General features: G+C 33.9%; 1 protein-coding gene across 2 annotated transcripts in view; it reads right to left on the bottom strand.

Annotated features, from left to right (window-relative positions):
* Positions 1–226: 226 nt before the first annotated feature.
* The window catches only part of LOC149424299 (neural-cadherin-like), a 306,585-nt gene continuing 290,466 nt past the window's right edge, over positions 227–16,345 (bottom strand). The window contains exons 5-10 of one of the 2 annotated variants that reach the window (XM_089651433.1): positions 11,896–12,033; positions 7,791–11,587; positions 6,533–6,774; positions 3,439–3,642; positions 2,753–2,917; positions 227–1,408 (exon numbers count right to left, since the gene is read on the bottom strand). In XM_089651433.1, the coding sequence (XP_089507559.1) occupies positions 1,296–1,408; positions 2,753–2,917; positions 3,439–3,642; positions 6,533–6,774; positions 7,791–11,587; positions 11,896–12,033 (4,659 nt within the window). In that variant the 3' untranslated portion in view covers positions 227–1,295. The remainder of the gene's footprint in view (positions 1,409–2,752; positions 2,918–3,438; positions 3,643–6,532; positions 6,775–7,790; positions 11,588–11,895; positions 12,034–16,345) is intronic. The other variant, XM_089651434.1, reaches the window with a different exon arrangement.

Here is a 16,345-nt window from a genome sequence, read left to right as displayed (position 1 = left end):
GTTTTCCTGATTTTTTACTCATTATTTCAGAATATGTAATGTATTAATAATTACAATTTTTTTATTTCCTCTACAAACAAACATATCAATTTATATCAATATTTTATCATAGGATGATGCATACCCAACTTCAGTCTGCTTATCGAATATGTACAAAGAGTATTAATCTCGATAAAACCTTAAATATAATGAATAATGTACATTTACAAAATTATTTCAATGAGAGTGAAAGCTGTATTACGCCAATATAGTTAAGCATAAAATAGTTGAAAGTTTAATGCATGAAATTAAACCAGCTTGACTTATGTAAATTTTACAATACAATAAAGTGTAAAAGTGACAATAATTGCTTTACATGATATTTTACATTTATCGAATACATTTATGTTTGTTAATCATTACACGATTTTTTGTGTGCACTGTAGTGCATACACTTCTATTACATTTGCTTAGATGCATATAACATAATTATTCCACCAAGCACATAGATTAATTTTATATGATTTTATTTACAACAGCTTGCAGTAGATTCAAATTAATTAAATGTTTTAACTTTCAAAAGTTAATAATAAATATATCTGGGCAACTTAGGATAACAAGAGATGATTTAGTATTATGATAACAAAAACAATACAGAGGAACATCTTAAAATATGATTGAGAAATTGCCAATGATAAATCGTGATAATATTTATATTTTAGGTACATATTCATCAAAGAAAATAAATTATTTATAGTCGTGCTGCTTTGCTAACTGACTGCAGATGTGTGCGCATTATATAACGAAGATAATATACAGAGTGCGCAAAAGCGGAGCTTGATTCAGCAGGAATATATTATGAAACAAATTATTTGTGTATATACCTAATTACTTTTGTTCTCTTTGGTAAAATAGGGTCTATCACAGTGCCTTACAACAACCGTGGTCAATTTTGTAAGATCTATTATAAATAACAATCGCACATAACTCTCGTATTATGTTATGAAAAGTATGCACAATTAGTGTTTATGTTGCAAAGGGAATCTTATATGCCACTTCAGCACCCTTTGTCATAACTCAACAACCATGCATCTGCAGACCAGACTTATGTTCAGAACAAATTTATAAATTAAATAATCTTATACATACGTCGATCCTCATAATATTTTAAGTCTTTTACAGTGTTATACCCTAAATAATATTGTCCCTGTCCTGATAGAAAAAGTTGACTGTTCTAGTAAAAAGTCAAAGTTTTCTGTTGGAACAGGATTGATATTTATTAAATACCGAAAGAAACGAAAGAGAAGCTAAACATTTCATGTGTCTTCAAAATCATTGTCTGGTGTTTGTTTGTACATTTCAGCCAGTTTCACAAAGTTTGGCCCCCATCCTTCTAAATATCTGTAGTCTTGTCTATCGTCGTCTGTTCCTGAAAATAAAAAGACTTTACTTAAGGGTGATAAAATACAAATCCAATGCTGATTTCTTAAGAACCAACCAATGACATTATAAAAATACAAAACACATTACATTTAATCGAACAAAAAATGTAGCACCGCTTATGAAAAGGAGCCATTCAAAAATTTGGGTCTACGAATGAAATAGGTATATGAGCGGCCCACTAAAGTATGATCTAGTTCAGTAAACCAGGCGCTTTGTCCCAGTATTGTATCTTCACTCTATTAATTCATTTAGGGAACCAACATAGGCATTGATTTGGTAATTCGCCCGGAGCAGACTGCTCCAACTGCGTCATAATATTATGCATCTTTACTACCGGGGGCGTCACCAGCCTCATCAGCTTGGGGGAGGGGGGTGGGGGTTAATTTTTTTAGAGGGAAGGAACAAAAAAGTAGTCAGAATAAACTAGAAATATTTACAAACAAGCGTATGCCTACCCGGAGTTACTCGGGGTTATGAAAAGGGCCATTTCAATCCGTAAAGGTGTAAATTAATAAAGGTGTAGATTACCTACATATATACAAAAAAGAGTTTTCGAAAAGAATTGCGAATATCGCACATTAGTACCAATTTCTTAATGATCTCGGAGCTCTGTGGTACTATGACACATTCAACTGGAGTAAGTGACGACAGTAGTGGAAAATTATTTACAACTTTCACAAAGCCATGAAAAAGCGCCACAGGCGAAATTTTTTCCATGGTATCCCCTTGGGGTAGATATGTGGTTTTGATGAAGGGAGTGGAATATGAATTATTACGTTCGTAAACACATGGAAAAGCACTGCTTTTGTGCAAAAATTATCTGCAGACGAAAATTTTTCTATGGTATTTCCAATTGGGGTAGGTATGTGGTGTGATATTTATTTGTTTATTTTTCGTAGTCAGTATCCAAACAAAATTTATACGAAAATTCTTTAGTATTTTCTTAAACGGAAATATTTTAGTATTGTCTAAAACAGAAACCTTTAAAACATATCAACTTGCACAAAAATTTGAAATATTCTGAGTTCTGTTTCTTCAATAATAATAATAATAAAATGGGGGCACGAGGGGGCAGCTGTCACCCTGCCCCTCCTGCCGACGCCCATGTTTACTACCTATTGTCATTAAACAATAAACAACATAATTTTCTTGTACTTAAATTTATATTTCAAATTACATTCCATTTTTCTGGGATATCAACTAATATTGCTCATAAAATAATCGAAGAATTTTGACTGGATAAAAGAAAATAATAATTATTTTTGATGATCTTGTTTTTATAAATTGAACATTAGAAAAAATAATACATTACCATTGACAATTAACTAACCTGAAGCAATTGAGCTCAAGGATCCTGCTATACTACCTCCACCTTCAAATGCATAATTTCTCAGGTCATCAAACGGGGGTGCGTTGGGATCACTGTCTGCGTGTCTTTTGTAATCCTCTAAGTACTGTTTTATACAAGGTTCCTTCCCAGCTGCCAAAACAGGAACTAAAAAGGAAAAACAACACTCACTCCTTCAGTAGGTAGCAATAATGGATTAAAAAATGTTTTGTAAAAACGTAGTCACGATTTACGTAACTTAAAAATAATTTGTTCCATCTTTTCTACCTACATGCTTTTACGTAGATAATATTTATGTACAGTGAAAATACAATTATTATTAAATATAATACACGATAATTTACAAAATAAAGATTCTACAATATGAAAACAAATAAAGGGAATTTCTAAAATCAGATAGCGCCACAGTAAAGTTCCTACCCTACTATTAAATGGTTTGTTTCCGTACTATCAATGAAGCAGATTTCTGTAATTTTTCGTTGTTTAGAAAAGTTAAATCTTTTCATTTATAGATGTCGCATGCAGTGAAACGAAAATAATAATATTATTGTTGTGAAATTATTTCTGCCATGTTCAGATAAAAAAAAGGGTGAATTATAATTTCTAGTGTGCGGAATCCGATGCTATCGAGCATTCAATTTTTAAATGTAATAACTTGTTAAAGTTACATGGAATCTTCATGGGCTGTTGAGGAGGAGGAGGGTCTCCAACTGGAATTTGAATAGTTTTAATATCAAAAGCAGTCATATCATCCTCACCGCCCCCTTCGTCATCGTAACTGATGATATTTTCCCGGACATCTTCGTCAGGACAGGGGTACTTGATGTGGGACTGTCTCCGGCGATTGTGCACCACCAGGATCACAATAAATACTGAAAACAAAAAATAATATTATATATTCTCAATTTTCATCGAGGGATCACACAAATAATGAAACTATTGGTAGGGAAAAATAAATGTATTGTGTAGACTAATAGAAAAATACTAATCAAAGAAAATATTTCATAATAATAACTAGCTGACATGTACCCGGCATTGTTCGACTTTTCTCTACTTGCTTTAAATATAATATAGGTATAAACTTTCCAGAAGAAATTCTTAAAGTGATAGTGAACCCTATCATAATCCGTTGCATAGTTTAGAAGAACTAAGCACACAAACATACAGTTGCGGATAGCGACTTGGTTTTTATACTACGTAGAGATAACATAAAATTTATATAGCGCAGATTTGAGTTATTTCACTTCAACTGCGCAAAAATAAAGCTTTTAAAACAACACTGACATGTTTTTTTATACATTATATAACATCATAATAACTCAAAGATTCTTTCTAGAAAGGTCTACAAATACAATATTGGAGAGAACCACCGAGAGAATATTGTATTCATACGCCTTTCTTGAAAGAATTGAGTTTCTATACGGAAAAAAATATTCATATTGCATATGTACCGGCGAAAACAAATAATTCGTCATAATAACTTGCATGATTTCATAAAATAGTTAAAATAACGACATCTATGAACGTATAGATAATAACTTACATTACGGCGTAAACTTAAGGTTAAACGCAACGCTCGTTGTATTCTACGTGTTCACAGATGGCATTAATTAATTAATTTTGTTTAAATACGCTTTTGCAAGGTATTACTTTACAATATTAAGACAAATCATTTGTTTGCGCCCGTATATACGCAATATGAATATGAATCAATAGTTTTGTTCGTTTAAAGACTTAATTCTTTCGAGAAAGGCACACAAATACAATATTTTACCGATGATTCAATCCAATATTGTATTTGTATGCCTTTCTCGATAGAATTGAGTTTTTATATGGACAAAACTATTTATTCATATTCATATTGCGTATATGAGGGCGCAAACAAATAATTTGTCTTAATACTGTAAAGCAATACCTTGCAAAAGCGTATTTAAACAAAATTAATTAATTAACGCCATCTGTGAACACGTAGAATACAACGAGCGTTGCGTTTAACCTTAAAAGAATTCGTAATCTGTTCTTTCATAGATGGCGCTAATTTAATTATTTCACTTGACTATGCGTTTTGCCAGTTATGCTTTAAAATATTGAGATGAATTATTTGTTTGCTCCCGTACATACGCAATATGAATATGAACAATAGTTTTGTCTGTAAAAAACCCCAATTCTTTCAAGAAAGGCATACATACACAATATTGTATACGTAAGTGAGAACATTTGTAAAAAAACAGTATAAATAAATAAATAAATTGGATTGAACCATCGGTATTTTACTTAATTAAATTATTTAACGCCGCCTATGAACACGTAGATTACAACAAGCGTTGTGCCTAAACGCCCTTAATAATAATAATACTTGGATGACTTGTATAGCGCCGTTTTTCTGCAAAAACACCTCAAGGGCGCTGTAAACACCTCAAGGGCGCTGGGAATTGCTCGGAATAACATTGCATCCAAAAACTTTTTTTTTATTAAAAGTAGGATAAATATTTCCGGGTTACGAATAACCTGAATATATTTTAAAATCCCCTACTACCACCACAGTAAGCGGAAAATGTTGCTTGTGTTGTGATGGAGGAATTAGCCAGTTGAGGAATTGAACTTACGACGCCGGAGTGGGAACCAGACACGATGCCAATTCAGCCGCTGACCAGTTTAATTTATTATTTTTTCAATCTTACTTTTTGAGAAAGATGAAAAACCTAAACCAGTTATGTTTCATTACATTTTATATTAAAAAAACCATAGAAACCATAACATAAAAGTTTTAAACGTGTGAAGAGTGGTGAAGAAAGAAAAAGTACTAGAATTCTAAAAATAACTAAACATTGAGAGTTTTCTTTGATACAACATTATTCTGGACAAGGGCTCGGTAATACTAATTTTTGGTTTTGGTTATCGGAACACATTTATTTGAAAAGGAATAGTTTTGCACGTTTTTAACATGCAGATATGGAGTATGAATATGAAAAAAAAAAAATTCTTTCAAGGAAGGGATACAAGTACAATATTGTATCAGTGATTCAACGGTACGCTTAAAATTATTATTCATTATCGGCCCGTTTGTAGATGGGTGTAATTTAAAAATTTTAGGAAAAAACACCTTTTGCAAGTAACGCTGAATTGTTTGTTTGCGCCTTTACAAACGGAATACGAATAAATAGTTTTGTCCAGATAAAAACACACTTCTTTCAAAGATGGCATACAAATACAATATTGGATGAATCACTGATAGAATATTGGATTGAATCACCGTTATAATATTGGATTGAATCACCGATACAATATTGGATTGAATCACCGTTATAATATTGGATTGAATCACTGATAAAATATTGTATAAAACAGAAGTTTTTTCTATTTCATTTCGAAAGAAAACTGATGTCACCGGCTTACATAAAACCTTTCGACTCCCGTGCCCATGAGCGGTCAGTGAAATTGATGATCTGTCCAAAAAAGAATTTCAGTATTCGAAAGTGTTTGATGAATCTCACAAGAAGTACGGAATGCGCTTAGTTTGTTCAGACGGATACGCCCACAACACAATTTTATCTCTTCAATGCTCATATCATTGTAGAATAGTTCAAGTAGTTTTGTACTTACTAACAATAAATCCCTTCAGTGGCAATAGGCAGATCGCTCACCGAAGAAGAGGTTGTCTCCTAAATTATGCATCTCTACCCACGATTGACACAAAAGATGGAGAAATGTTCCATGGCACTATTTACAAATGATACAATACGATATATTATATATACTTACAAAAAATAATAGTCAAGCACACGACAATAGCAGCGAGTGCTCCCATTCCCAGCTTCAGCGTTTGCTCTTCCTGCATCAACTCGCAGTTCTCACCCCAGAACCCATCGGGGCAAATACAACGGTAGCGCAGTTTTGGCTCCTGATTTATACATTTCCCTCCGTTGAGGCAAGGCTGCTCCAGGCATTCATTCTTGTCTGTACAACCTTTGCCATCTGGTGCCATTACACGTCCCGCACCACATCTGGAAATAACATAAACTTGAAGTTTTAGCGAATCAAAAACACATACCTGTATGCCAACACTTACTATGTCGGAAAGATAATTAATATGAATCCTATAATTTCTATACCCGCTATATCCGATTTTTTGACAAAATGATCTGAGTATGACATCTTGTTCACATTTTTGCGAGCAACAAGAGGAGCCTAAAATTGAGTTTCAAAACCCTCCTTATCATGACCAAAAACCATGTTAAAACTGCGAGTGAGAAACCAAATCCGCTATATCATACAGAAAGTCACTATCAAAACCCGCTATATCGGATTCAACGAATCACAAGCAGTTATTTTGCCAAAATACAATATGGCCGCCGCTCTGACGCCACGCTCGTATGTCAAAATGATCTACGCGTGAGTTTCTAAACCCGCCATGTCGCCTCAGTTGACTTTCAAAATCACGAAGTGAGTATCAAAATCCGCTATATCCATTTTATTTATCGAAATTACTTAATTATTGCTAGACATATATAGAAAAATAAATGCTTTTCGAAATTTTATTACTCCAATTCATTATATAAAAATTTTTAATGCATTTACTTATGTACGCTAGAGATGTGACAGTTTTTTGCGGTTTTCTCCAAATCAATGAAAGTTGATATAGCGGGTATAGAAATTACACGACTCATATGCAGATTTCCTACAATAATTTATTTACTGCCTAGAGGAACAATGTTATGTCACTGTATGAGGTCTTCTTAAATTATTTTTGACCTTTAGTAAAATTACTTACAATTATTCTCCGTTAAGTTAATTAATTTTATATAAACTATTGACTTTGTAGTTTTTTTTTATCTCTCACGAGCTTAATATTATTAAATTTGTTGATGATACTAGTTTGACATTTTTAAAAAGCAATTATAAATTATAATTATAAATGTACAAGCTAAAATAAATGAATTGTTCATCATAAATTTATTATTTGACATACCTATTCGAGTAGTAAAATTATGTTGTAGGAAAGCTGAAATAATGTACTTACGTGCATTCATATTCATTCCAAAGGTCCACACATTCAAACGGGTCAGGGCAGCTTACACTTATGCAAGGACTGTGTGAGGAGCATCCTCTTTCTAAATTCCTAGCCATTGTGGCCTGGCCCCATTGTGACCCGTTCATTGCTGGTGGTAGTGGCAGATGTTTGCCTTCAAACCGTATGTCATCGATACAACCCTTTTGAAAGTCGGTATTCACTTCAAATGTTCTTACTCCTGTATACTCAGCTTTTCCTCCAGCATATACACCTTCTTGTTTATCAACTATCAACCACTGATGACCTTCAAACCCAAAGGTCTCGTTGAACCGAAGACCTTCTCCTCCGTCTAGTTCCAATGTTGCTGCACTTCCATATCGATTCACTTTCACTACATGCCATTGCCCATCGTCAATACTCACTGTACTTAGCCACACATCCCTCTCTTCCTTTTTCTGAGAGTTCAAATTATAGCGGAATCTTAATCTAGCATCTCTTATTTCCAGTATACCATATTCTCTGCTGTGCTGATCGCTCACTCGGAACAATTCTCCAACTGGCTCCCTAGTGCGGAAACGCAGTTGTAACTGTGTACTAAAGCGGTCAGGCTCAAAACTTAGAGCAAATTTTACATAACTCTGTGGTTTGAATGTGGTTGGAATAGTTGGTGATAAACACGCTGGTCCCGTCCATCCTGGATCACATTCACACAGTGCATCGAAGAAACTTCCTACGCAAGTTCCATGTTCCCAGCACCTTCCAGTAAGTTCACTTTGATGGCATATGTCTTCTGTTTGTGGACATCCAGCTACTGAATTCCTGAAGAGTGCTGGATGAGCCAGATCATACAGCTTACTGTTGTGGACCAGGTTCTTGAGGCAACCATCAAATCCTTTGCCCACTGGCATGTATTTCCAATGATAGTGCGCTGGATCAAACTGCTCCACATAAAGTCCACCCAATTGAAGTGGTGTGTTGACATTTAAGTATTCATTGAAAGGTGGAATTAATCCCTGAGCTTGACAACTACTGTCATCAAATTCTGGTAAGGCTCCATCTTCAAGCTCTTCTATTGTAGCAGATTTACAATAGTCAACAATAATTCTCACCGTCTCTGTGTTCCAAAAGATATCAAGTCTGTGCCACTCTCCGTCATCTAGAGTTGCCTTTGTTTTGACACGTAATTCTAATGTTCCTGAACCGAAGTCCATCAGCAGTCTTGGATAACCTTTCTCTAATTCTACAGATATGAAGTCAGATACGACTGTTTCGCCTCTTTTAGGGGGGACAATTGGACCATTGTACAAAAATATTCCTTCAGGCTTTTGAGTGATGAATTCAAAACTCAGATGAGAATTGTCACAAATTTCCAAGGCTGGATACCACGACCATCCAATACCTCGAAAGCTGCGTGTAGTTTGCTGGCAGCGAGCTCCGGTATATCCCGTAGGGCAGGTACAAGATATACTATATCGCCCTTCCTTACAACGCCCTCCGTTCAAACACGGATTTACTCTGCATGTTTCCACTTTCGATATATTTCGAGCTCCACAGATGCACTTAGGGATTACATTAACCTTTACTCCTGCAAATGCAGTTTTGTTTGCATTTATCATGTATGGTGTATTACTTATATCTAGTACATTTGTACATGATCCTTTGCAAAACTGACCTTCAATGTGGCATTCATCAATACCAACCATGGTTATATTGATTCCAACTTCAATTTCTATCTCGCTTCGATGCATGAGAACTAAACCATTCAGTCTTTCTGGTTTATATTTTGGGATTCCCTTGATTGCAAACCTTACATCAGTTACGGGAGGATATTTTTTTTGTAATTGAACACTAAATATATTAATGCTATTTTTTTCTAAGTTTAATATTTTGGTTAGTTTGTTTCTGAGCAGATCGTACTTGCTAGGAGTTTGAGATTTAGTTTTGTAATTCCATATTCTTACAAACTCCTCTCCAGTAATTCCAGATAATCTCATGGAGCCGCCATTGGTGACAGCGTCATTACTCATTTCTCGAACAATAACTGTGACATTAGCACAAATGTCCGTTTGACCATGTGTTCGATCATAGACTTTGAATTTAAGCTGATATACTCCATTTCTTGTTCCCTGTTTCATTTGTATCATACCCGTTTCTTCATTGAGGCGAAAACGAGGGTGCTCATTTCCATCCCAATAAAATTTCTTGTCCGGTAAGTCCCAGTCATCGATATCATTCACAAATATGCTCCCAATATCTGTATCTGGTGATTGTCCTTGAAAGTTATACACAAGAATATCTTTGGAACCTGTCTCCATTTTATTATCGTTAATGTCACCGATTACCACCGTTAATGTACTTGTTCCCGTCATGGCAGGATTCCCATGATCCTTTATAATAATGGGAACCATATATTCTTTTTGCTCTTCTCTGTCAAAAGATCTCAGGGATGAAATAATTGCAATTCCATCTCCATTTTTGATATTTTGATCTTGTTCAACTTTGAACGAAGCTCTAATGATATCACTTGCTCCAGGGTCAAGACGAAATTGAAATGGGGGTCCATTTCCTTTTATTTTGTCGTCCTTATCAGTTGCTTGAATTTCTAACACCTTTTGGGGTAAGGAGTGTTCCGTAAGAACAGGTCGGTAATCTTTGAGGAATGTAGGAGCGTTGTCATTTATATCCAATACAGAAACAACTAATGTAGCGGTGGATGTTTTGGAAGGTGATCCATCATCGATGGCTAAGATTTTCAACTGATGTTGAGGTGTTTCTTCGCGATCCAAAGATCTCTGTATGCTAACTACTCCATCATTATTAATGAAAAACTGACGTTTTCTATCTGAAGCTCTATCAATAGCATAAGTAATTTTGCTCTTACCGCCGTGATCGGCATCAGTGGCCTTAAACTTTTCTAATATTTTCCCCACATCAGCATTCTCTTCCACCGACACATTCATTATTACTCTTTCGAACTGTGGAGCATTGTCATTGACATCCTTAATTTTAATAACAACCCATGAGTAGGCAATGTGATTTTTATCTTTATCATTACTATCTAGTTTATCGTTGACTTGTATTCGAAATCGGAATCCATTACTCTGCATTGTATCCTCAAAATCCAGGGGACTCACAATTTTCAGCGAGCCTGAACCATCAGGATTCATGATCATTTCAAATTTGTCAGCACCGAAACCACTGTTTTCAACAACTTTATAACTAAAAAAATTCGTTTCGTCTTCGTCTTGGACAGTAACTGTAAGGATAGGACTTTCTGGTAAGTTTACTTCATCTGTTTCTTCTACTTCTGTAATCCATTCGTCTTTCGTAAAGTGGGGTGGCATATCGTTGATATCTTGAATTCGGATAGAGGCAGTTCCTGTTCCCTTTAGTCCCCCGCCATCCATCGCCACAATCTGAATTGAATAATCTGGAGTCTTTTCGCGATCCAGGCAACAGACAGATGTTTTTATGACTCCCGTGTGTGAGTCAATTTCAAATATCGGTAGTCCTGACTCTTCTTCAATGACATTCTTTTCTATGGAATAAATGAGTTTTGCGTTATTTGCTTCTAATGGATCATCGTAGTCCACTGCACTCATCGTCATGACAATTGTTCCGGCAGTGCCATTTTCAGTTACATTCCCAACGTAAATGCCTTGAGGGAAGAGCGGGGCATTATCATTCACATCTTTAAGGTTTACTTGGATATCAGCATAGCCTACTAAACCTTCTCCATCTTCGTCTTGGGCAAATACCGTAAATCTCCACTGGGGACGTCCATGTGGTTGATCTCTGTCCAATGGCTGAAACATAATAATTTTCGTTTTTAATTAAATTTCTAGTGTTATTAATATGTAGTAATTATCGTAAAAACGATTCTACCACAATAGTAAAAAAAAAACAAAAATGCTAGAAAATATTGTAAATTTAGTAAAAGGATTTTTGCAGAGTCACGGAACCAAACAAACGATGACAAAGAAAAATGTATGCTCGTGGAAACCTGCAGTTAGAGCAGAATTGTTTTCTTTTGACAATAATATGGATTTGCAAATAATGATCAGTAGGTAATATAATATTTTTAGCACAAAGTTTTAATTAACATGTTATTTACCCTCAAAACGAAAATTTCACCAGTTGTTCTGTTGACTTCGAATTTGCTATTGGCAAGATTGTCAGCATCTATTCCTTGTCCGGTAGGAAAGTAGACTATACTGTGCGGTCTATCTTTATCTCCGTCTATTGCTGTCACCTGTTGAAAAAAGATAAGATTATTATATATATATATATATAAAAGATAAGATATATATACATATATATAAATTTAGACTTTATGTCCGGGTTAAATCTTCCTTACATGAAAAACTAAACCCTTCCACACACTTTTCCACAAATGATCATCTAGTCAATCCACATTATGCAAGTGCATTATATAAGCATAATAAATACAAAACAATACAAGAACAACACGCCAACTCACCAGAGATCAAATGGGAAAATAATTCACCGACTCAAGATATTTTCATATCAGAGGGTTCGGCTCGGTAGAACTCCTAACTGGACCTATAAATCCTACTGATCCCTTAATATAAATATTTTTAAAAAATTTCGTAATCCTACATGTATTTAAAATGATTGATTTTTACTAATTTTAGAAAAATCTTTGGTTAAATAACGAAAAGCGCCCACTTATATTGTACACAGGTTCCTATTTTTATAATTTTGTGATAACCTACTGTTTCCAGCTCTGTACCGTTTATGTTAAGTATGTTATGTTTATGTTATGTTATGTTATGTTATGTTATGTTATGTTATGTTATGTTATGTTATGTTATGTTATGTTATGTTATGTTATGTTATGTTATGTTATGTTATGTTATGTTATGTTATGTTATGTTATGTTATGTTATGTTATGTTATGTTATGTTATGTTATGTTATGTTATGTTATGTTATGTTATGTTATGTTATGTTATGTTATGTTATGTTATGTTATGTTATGTTATGTTATGTTATGTTATGTTATGTTATGTTATGTTATGTTATGTTATGTTATGTTATGTTATGTTATGTTATGTTATGTTATGTTATGTTATGTTATGTTATGTTATGTTATGTTATGTTATGTTATGTTATGTTATGTTATGTTATGTTATGTTATGTTATGTTATGTTATGTTATGTTATGTTATGTTATGTTATGTTATGTTATGTTATGTTATGTTATGTTATGTTATGTTATGTTATGTTATGTTATGTTATGTTATGTTATGTTATGTTATGTTATGTTATTTTATGTAATGTTATGTTATTTTATGTTATGTTATGTTATGTTATGTTATGTTATGTTATGTTATGTTATGTTATGTTATGTTATGTTATGTTATGTTATGTTATGTTATGTTATGTTATGTTATGTTATGTTATGTTATGTTATGTTATGTTATGTTATGTTATGTTATGTTATGTTATGTTATGTTATGTTATGTTATGTTATGTTATGTTATGTTATGTTATGTTATGCTATGTTATGTTATGTTTGGTTTATTTATGTTACGTTATGTTATGTTTATGATGTGTAATCAATTTTATTCTGTAATTTGTTGTATTTATTAATAAGAAAATATTAATTGTGTATGGCCAAGATCAATCAATGAACATTTGTAATCGGCGAATATTAAGTTTATAAATGAATTCTTGGATATACATACAAATGATATATGATTGAATTTTATATAATTAAAAAGTATTACAAATTTATCTGTCTCTTAACGCACACCAACGAGCATTACACTACAATTTTAGTGTTGAACTAAATGAATTCGGAAAAGGATAAACCTTATTCCTCTCCGCGGAAAGCGTAACGTGTGTCAGTAGTAAAGTGTGTACTCGGACTTAATCAGGGCGTTAACATTATTTATCCGTAGCTTTTCTAGTATAGCGTGAGCTTTGTGAAGCTTTTCTCGCTCGTGGTATTTATAAGCTCGTATTTATATATTGCGGGGGTGTACGGAGTGGCTTGATTTAATTAGTGGCTCGTCCGCTGGGATCAGTGCAGCGCTGCGGGAAGAGATCGGAGGGGATTTAATGAGTCTTGTCACCAGCGCTCGGTAAACTTGTAGGTAGTATAGCTGGCTGTACACTGCGCACAGTGCGCACTGCACAGCTGTATTGGGACATGCATTATTCAGCGTTCAAGTGACTTCATTTGAAGCTTGTCATCGCTTGTCACATCTCGTGTTCGCTGCAGCCTGCCCGACCCATCGGTCAAAGCTGTGATTTCCCAAGTGGTCGGTGGTGGCTTGGGGGATATTGAATGACTGTAAGAGGTGGTGGGGCAATTAATCCTGTTAAAAAGGTGACAACTTCCTGATAAAGTCATTCAGAATATATCGAGAACACGCATTCTTTTCCTAAAACATACCATGCGTTTCGCCGACCTCGTAAAACATTCGCTTTTGACCTATACTTTGTTAGGAGCTCTTTCAATTTATTCGTTATCGGCCTCTAGTCTCGTTTTTAACAAGAAAACGAATAATTTGACCAAATTTTTAATAAATTTACAATATTTCATATTGGTAAGTTTTCTCCGTGTAGTTCAAAGAATCATACATATGACCCACATACCAATAGGTAGTATATGTCTCAACACGGTTTTTTTCAAGGAAACGTATGTAATTCATTTTACAACAAATTGATTTTCAGGGCGGCAGGTCTTTAAATAAATTACACTTTCTACAAGTATGGTATCTTGCAAGGTTTACTCGCTGCGACGGGATTTCTATCTACAAAAAAGGTTTTTATTTGCTCGCCGTACTAACCAAGGAAATAAGCTGATAAACCTGAAATCATTTATTTTAAAATTGTTTCCGTATTACATGACAAGCAATTTGATACATTTAATTAATTTACGCAAGTTCAGCGAAATTTAAATATAATAAGAAAATTGGTAGGTAGGATGTCGTAGTCACATGACAAATTATTGAACGTACCCCGCCCGACAAAAACCACCTTAAGCCAAGCCGGGTCACTGAATAAAATCAGCCTCTTAATCTCTATGAGATCCTCCTGTAATATATGTAATTTTATAGGACTATATCGTAGAATTTAATAGGCTGGTTCAGTTCAGTGTCCCGGCCTTGCTTGAGGTGGTTTTGGCCCGACCCGCTTCTACGCTGCGTGGTTTCCGTTCATAAACGTATTTCATAGTGGAAGTGAACTGAGCAAAGCCCTGATTTATTCGCCATTTCAATCGAAAGACCAACCCGATTTTGTTATTGTATCAGCTATAATATTGATGTAAGGTTTCTATGGTTTCTCTTCAACTCAAGGCGAATACGGAGAAAGTACGATAAAGGTCAAAGTCAATTAGCTCGATCTTCCCAACCGTTCCATTCTATGTAAACATACCCTGAAGAAATATATCTCGATATGAATTGTACTAGATTAGGACTTAGTTGTCTAAGGGGGTATTTCGCCATCCGCTTGATAGCTGTCATACGCATTATTTATGGGATAACTTATATATTGGATTTACGAATTATTTATTTATAAAGTCCGACTTCAGTATTCTGTACTCGAACCTATAAATAGTGGCTATGTATAGGGTGTCCTGTAAGCTGCGGATCAATCGAATTGAGGTGAAGTGAGTGGAAGTTATTTGCAATTAAAATGACCAAACACGTGGTCGTCCAATTTTTAACTCTTTCAATATAACATTAATTTTTTTAAATACCCGTACTCCATCTAAAACAAATTTTCTTAAAAAATGCTGTACATTTTTTAAGGAAATTTGTTTTTTACTTTAATTTTTTTCTTCTAAATACACTCATAAATGATGTATCTATCCAACGAAAGCATTTTCATGAATTGTATATCCATATTACGAAAGCAAATCTTGTTTTTTGTATTTTTAAGTAAAACGTAGCGTTCGCATGAAGCTAACACACTAATAAATGTACCAGAGAAAGTTGAACCATAACTAAATAAACTTCTGCAGTTTTTAGCTCATTCCATAGTTATTAACAGTGTTATTCTCTAATAATAATAATTATTATTTTTAACATGAATATCCTAAAGCAGTACTTTAATGTTAGGAAGGTGAACAAAACATTTTAAAAGCATACATTTATTTTTTTCAATAAATGTACAAAATCTCTCCCTCCGATTCTTACGTACACCCCAAATCAATTATGTACAAACGAAATCGCTGTAAAAAAAATTTCAACCCTCTTAAAGCGCCCTCGTTTATTTTTTCTTCAAATCCTACCTCACATTATTTTTAATCGGATCTATGAATTATGAGCTTTTCCACATTGGAAAAGTGATGAAAGGATCCACAATACCCAAATGAGTCAAATTTTGTTGGTTTTACGTATTCAAAAAAACATAACGATTATATTTATTTATTTATTATTATTACACGCCCTAATGGGCTTTTACACACTACAAAGTTTGATAGTAGAGTATCACAGTTATTATAAATTCTACAAAATTAAAACAATAAAGGAAACATAATACAACGAAAAAAGAAAAAAATATTAAATGTTACAACAAAAGCATATAA

The sequence above is a fragment of the Hesperophylax consimilis genome, chromosome 4 (assembly GCF_061612785.1).
Source record: "Hesperophylax consimilis isolate HC1 chromosome 4, BYU_Hcon_1.0, whole genome shotgun sequence".
Taxonomy (NCBI): Eukaryota; Metazoa; Arthropoda; class Insecta; order Trichoptera; family Limnephilidae; genus Hesperophylax; species Hesperophylax consimilis.
The sequence above is the reverse complement of the archived record's forward strand: the minus strand, read 5'-3'. Positions and strand labels throughout refer to the sequence as shown.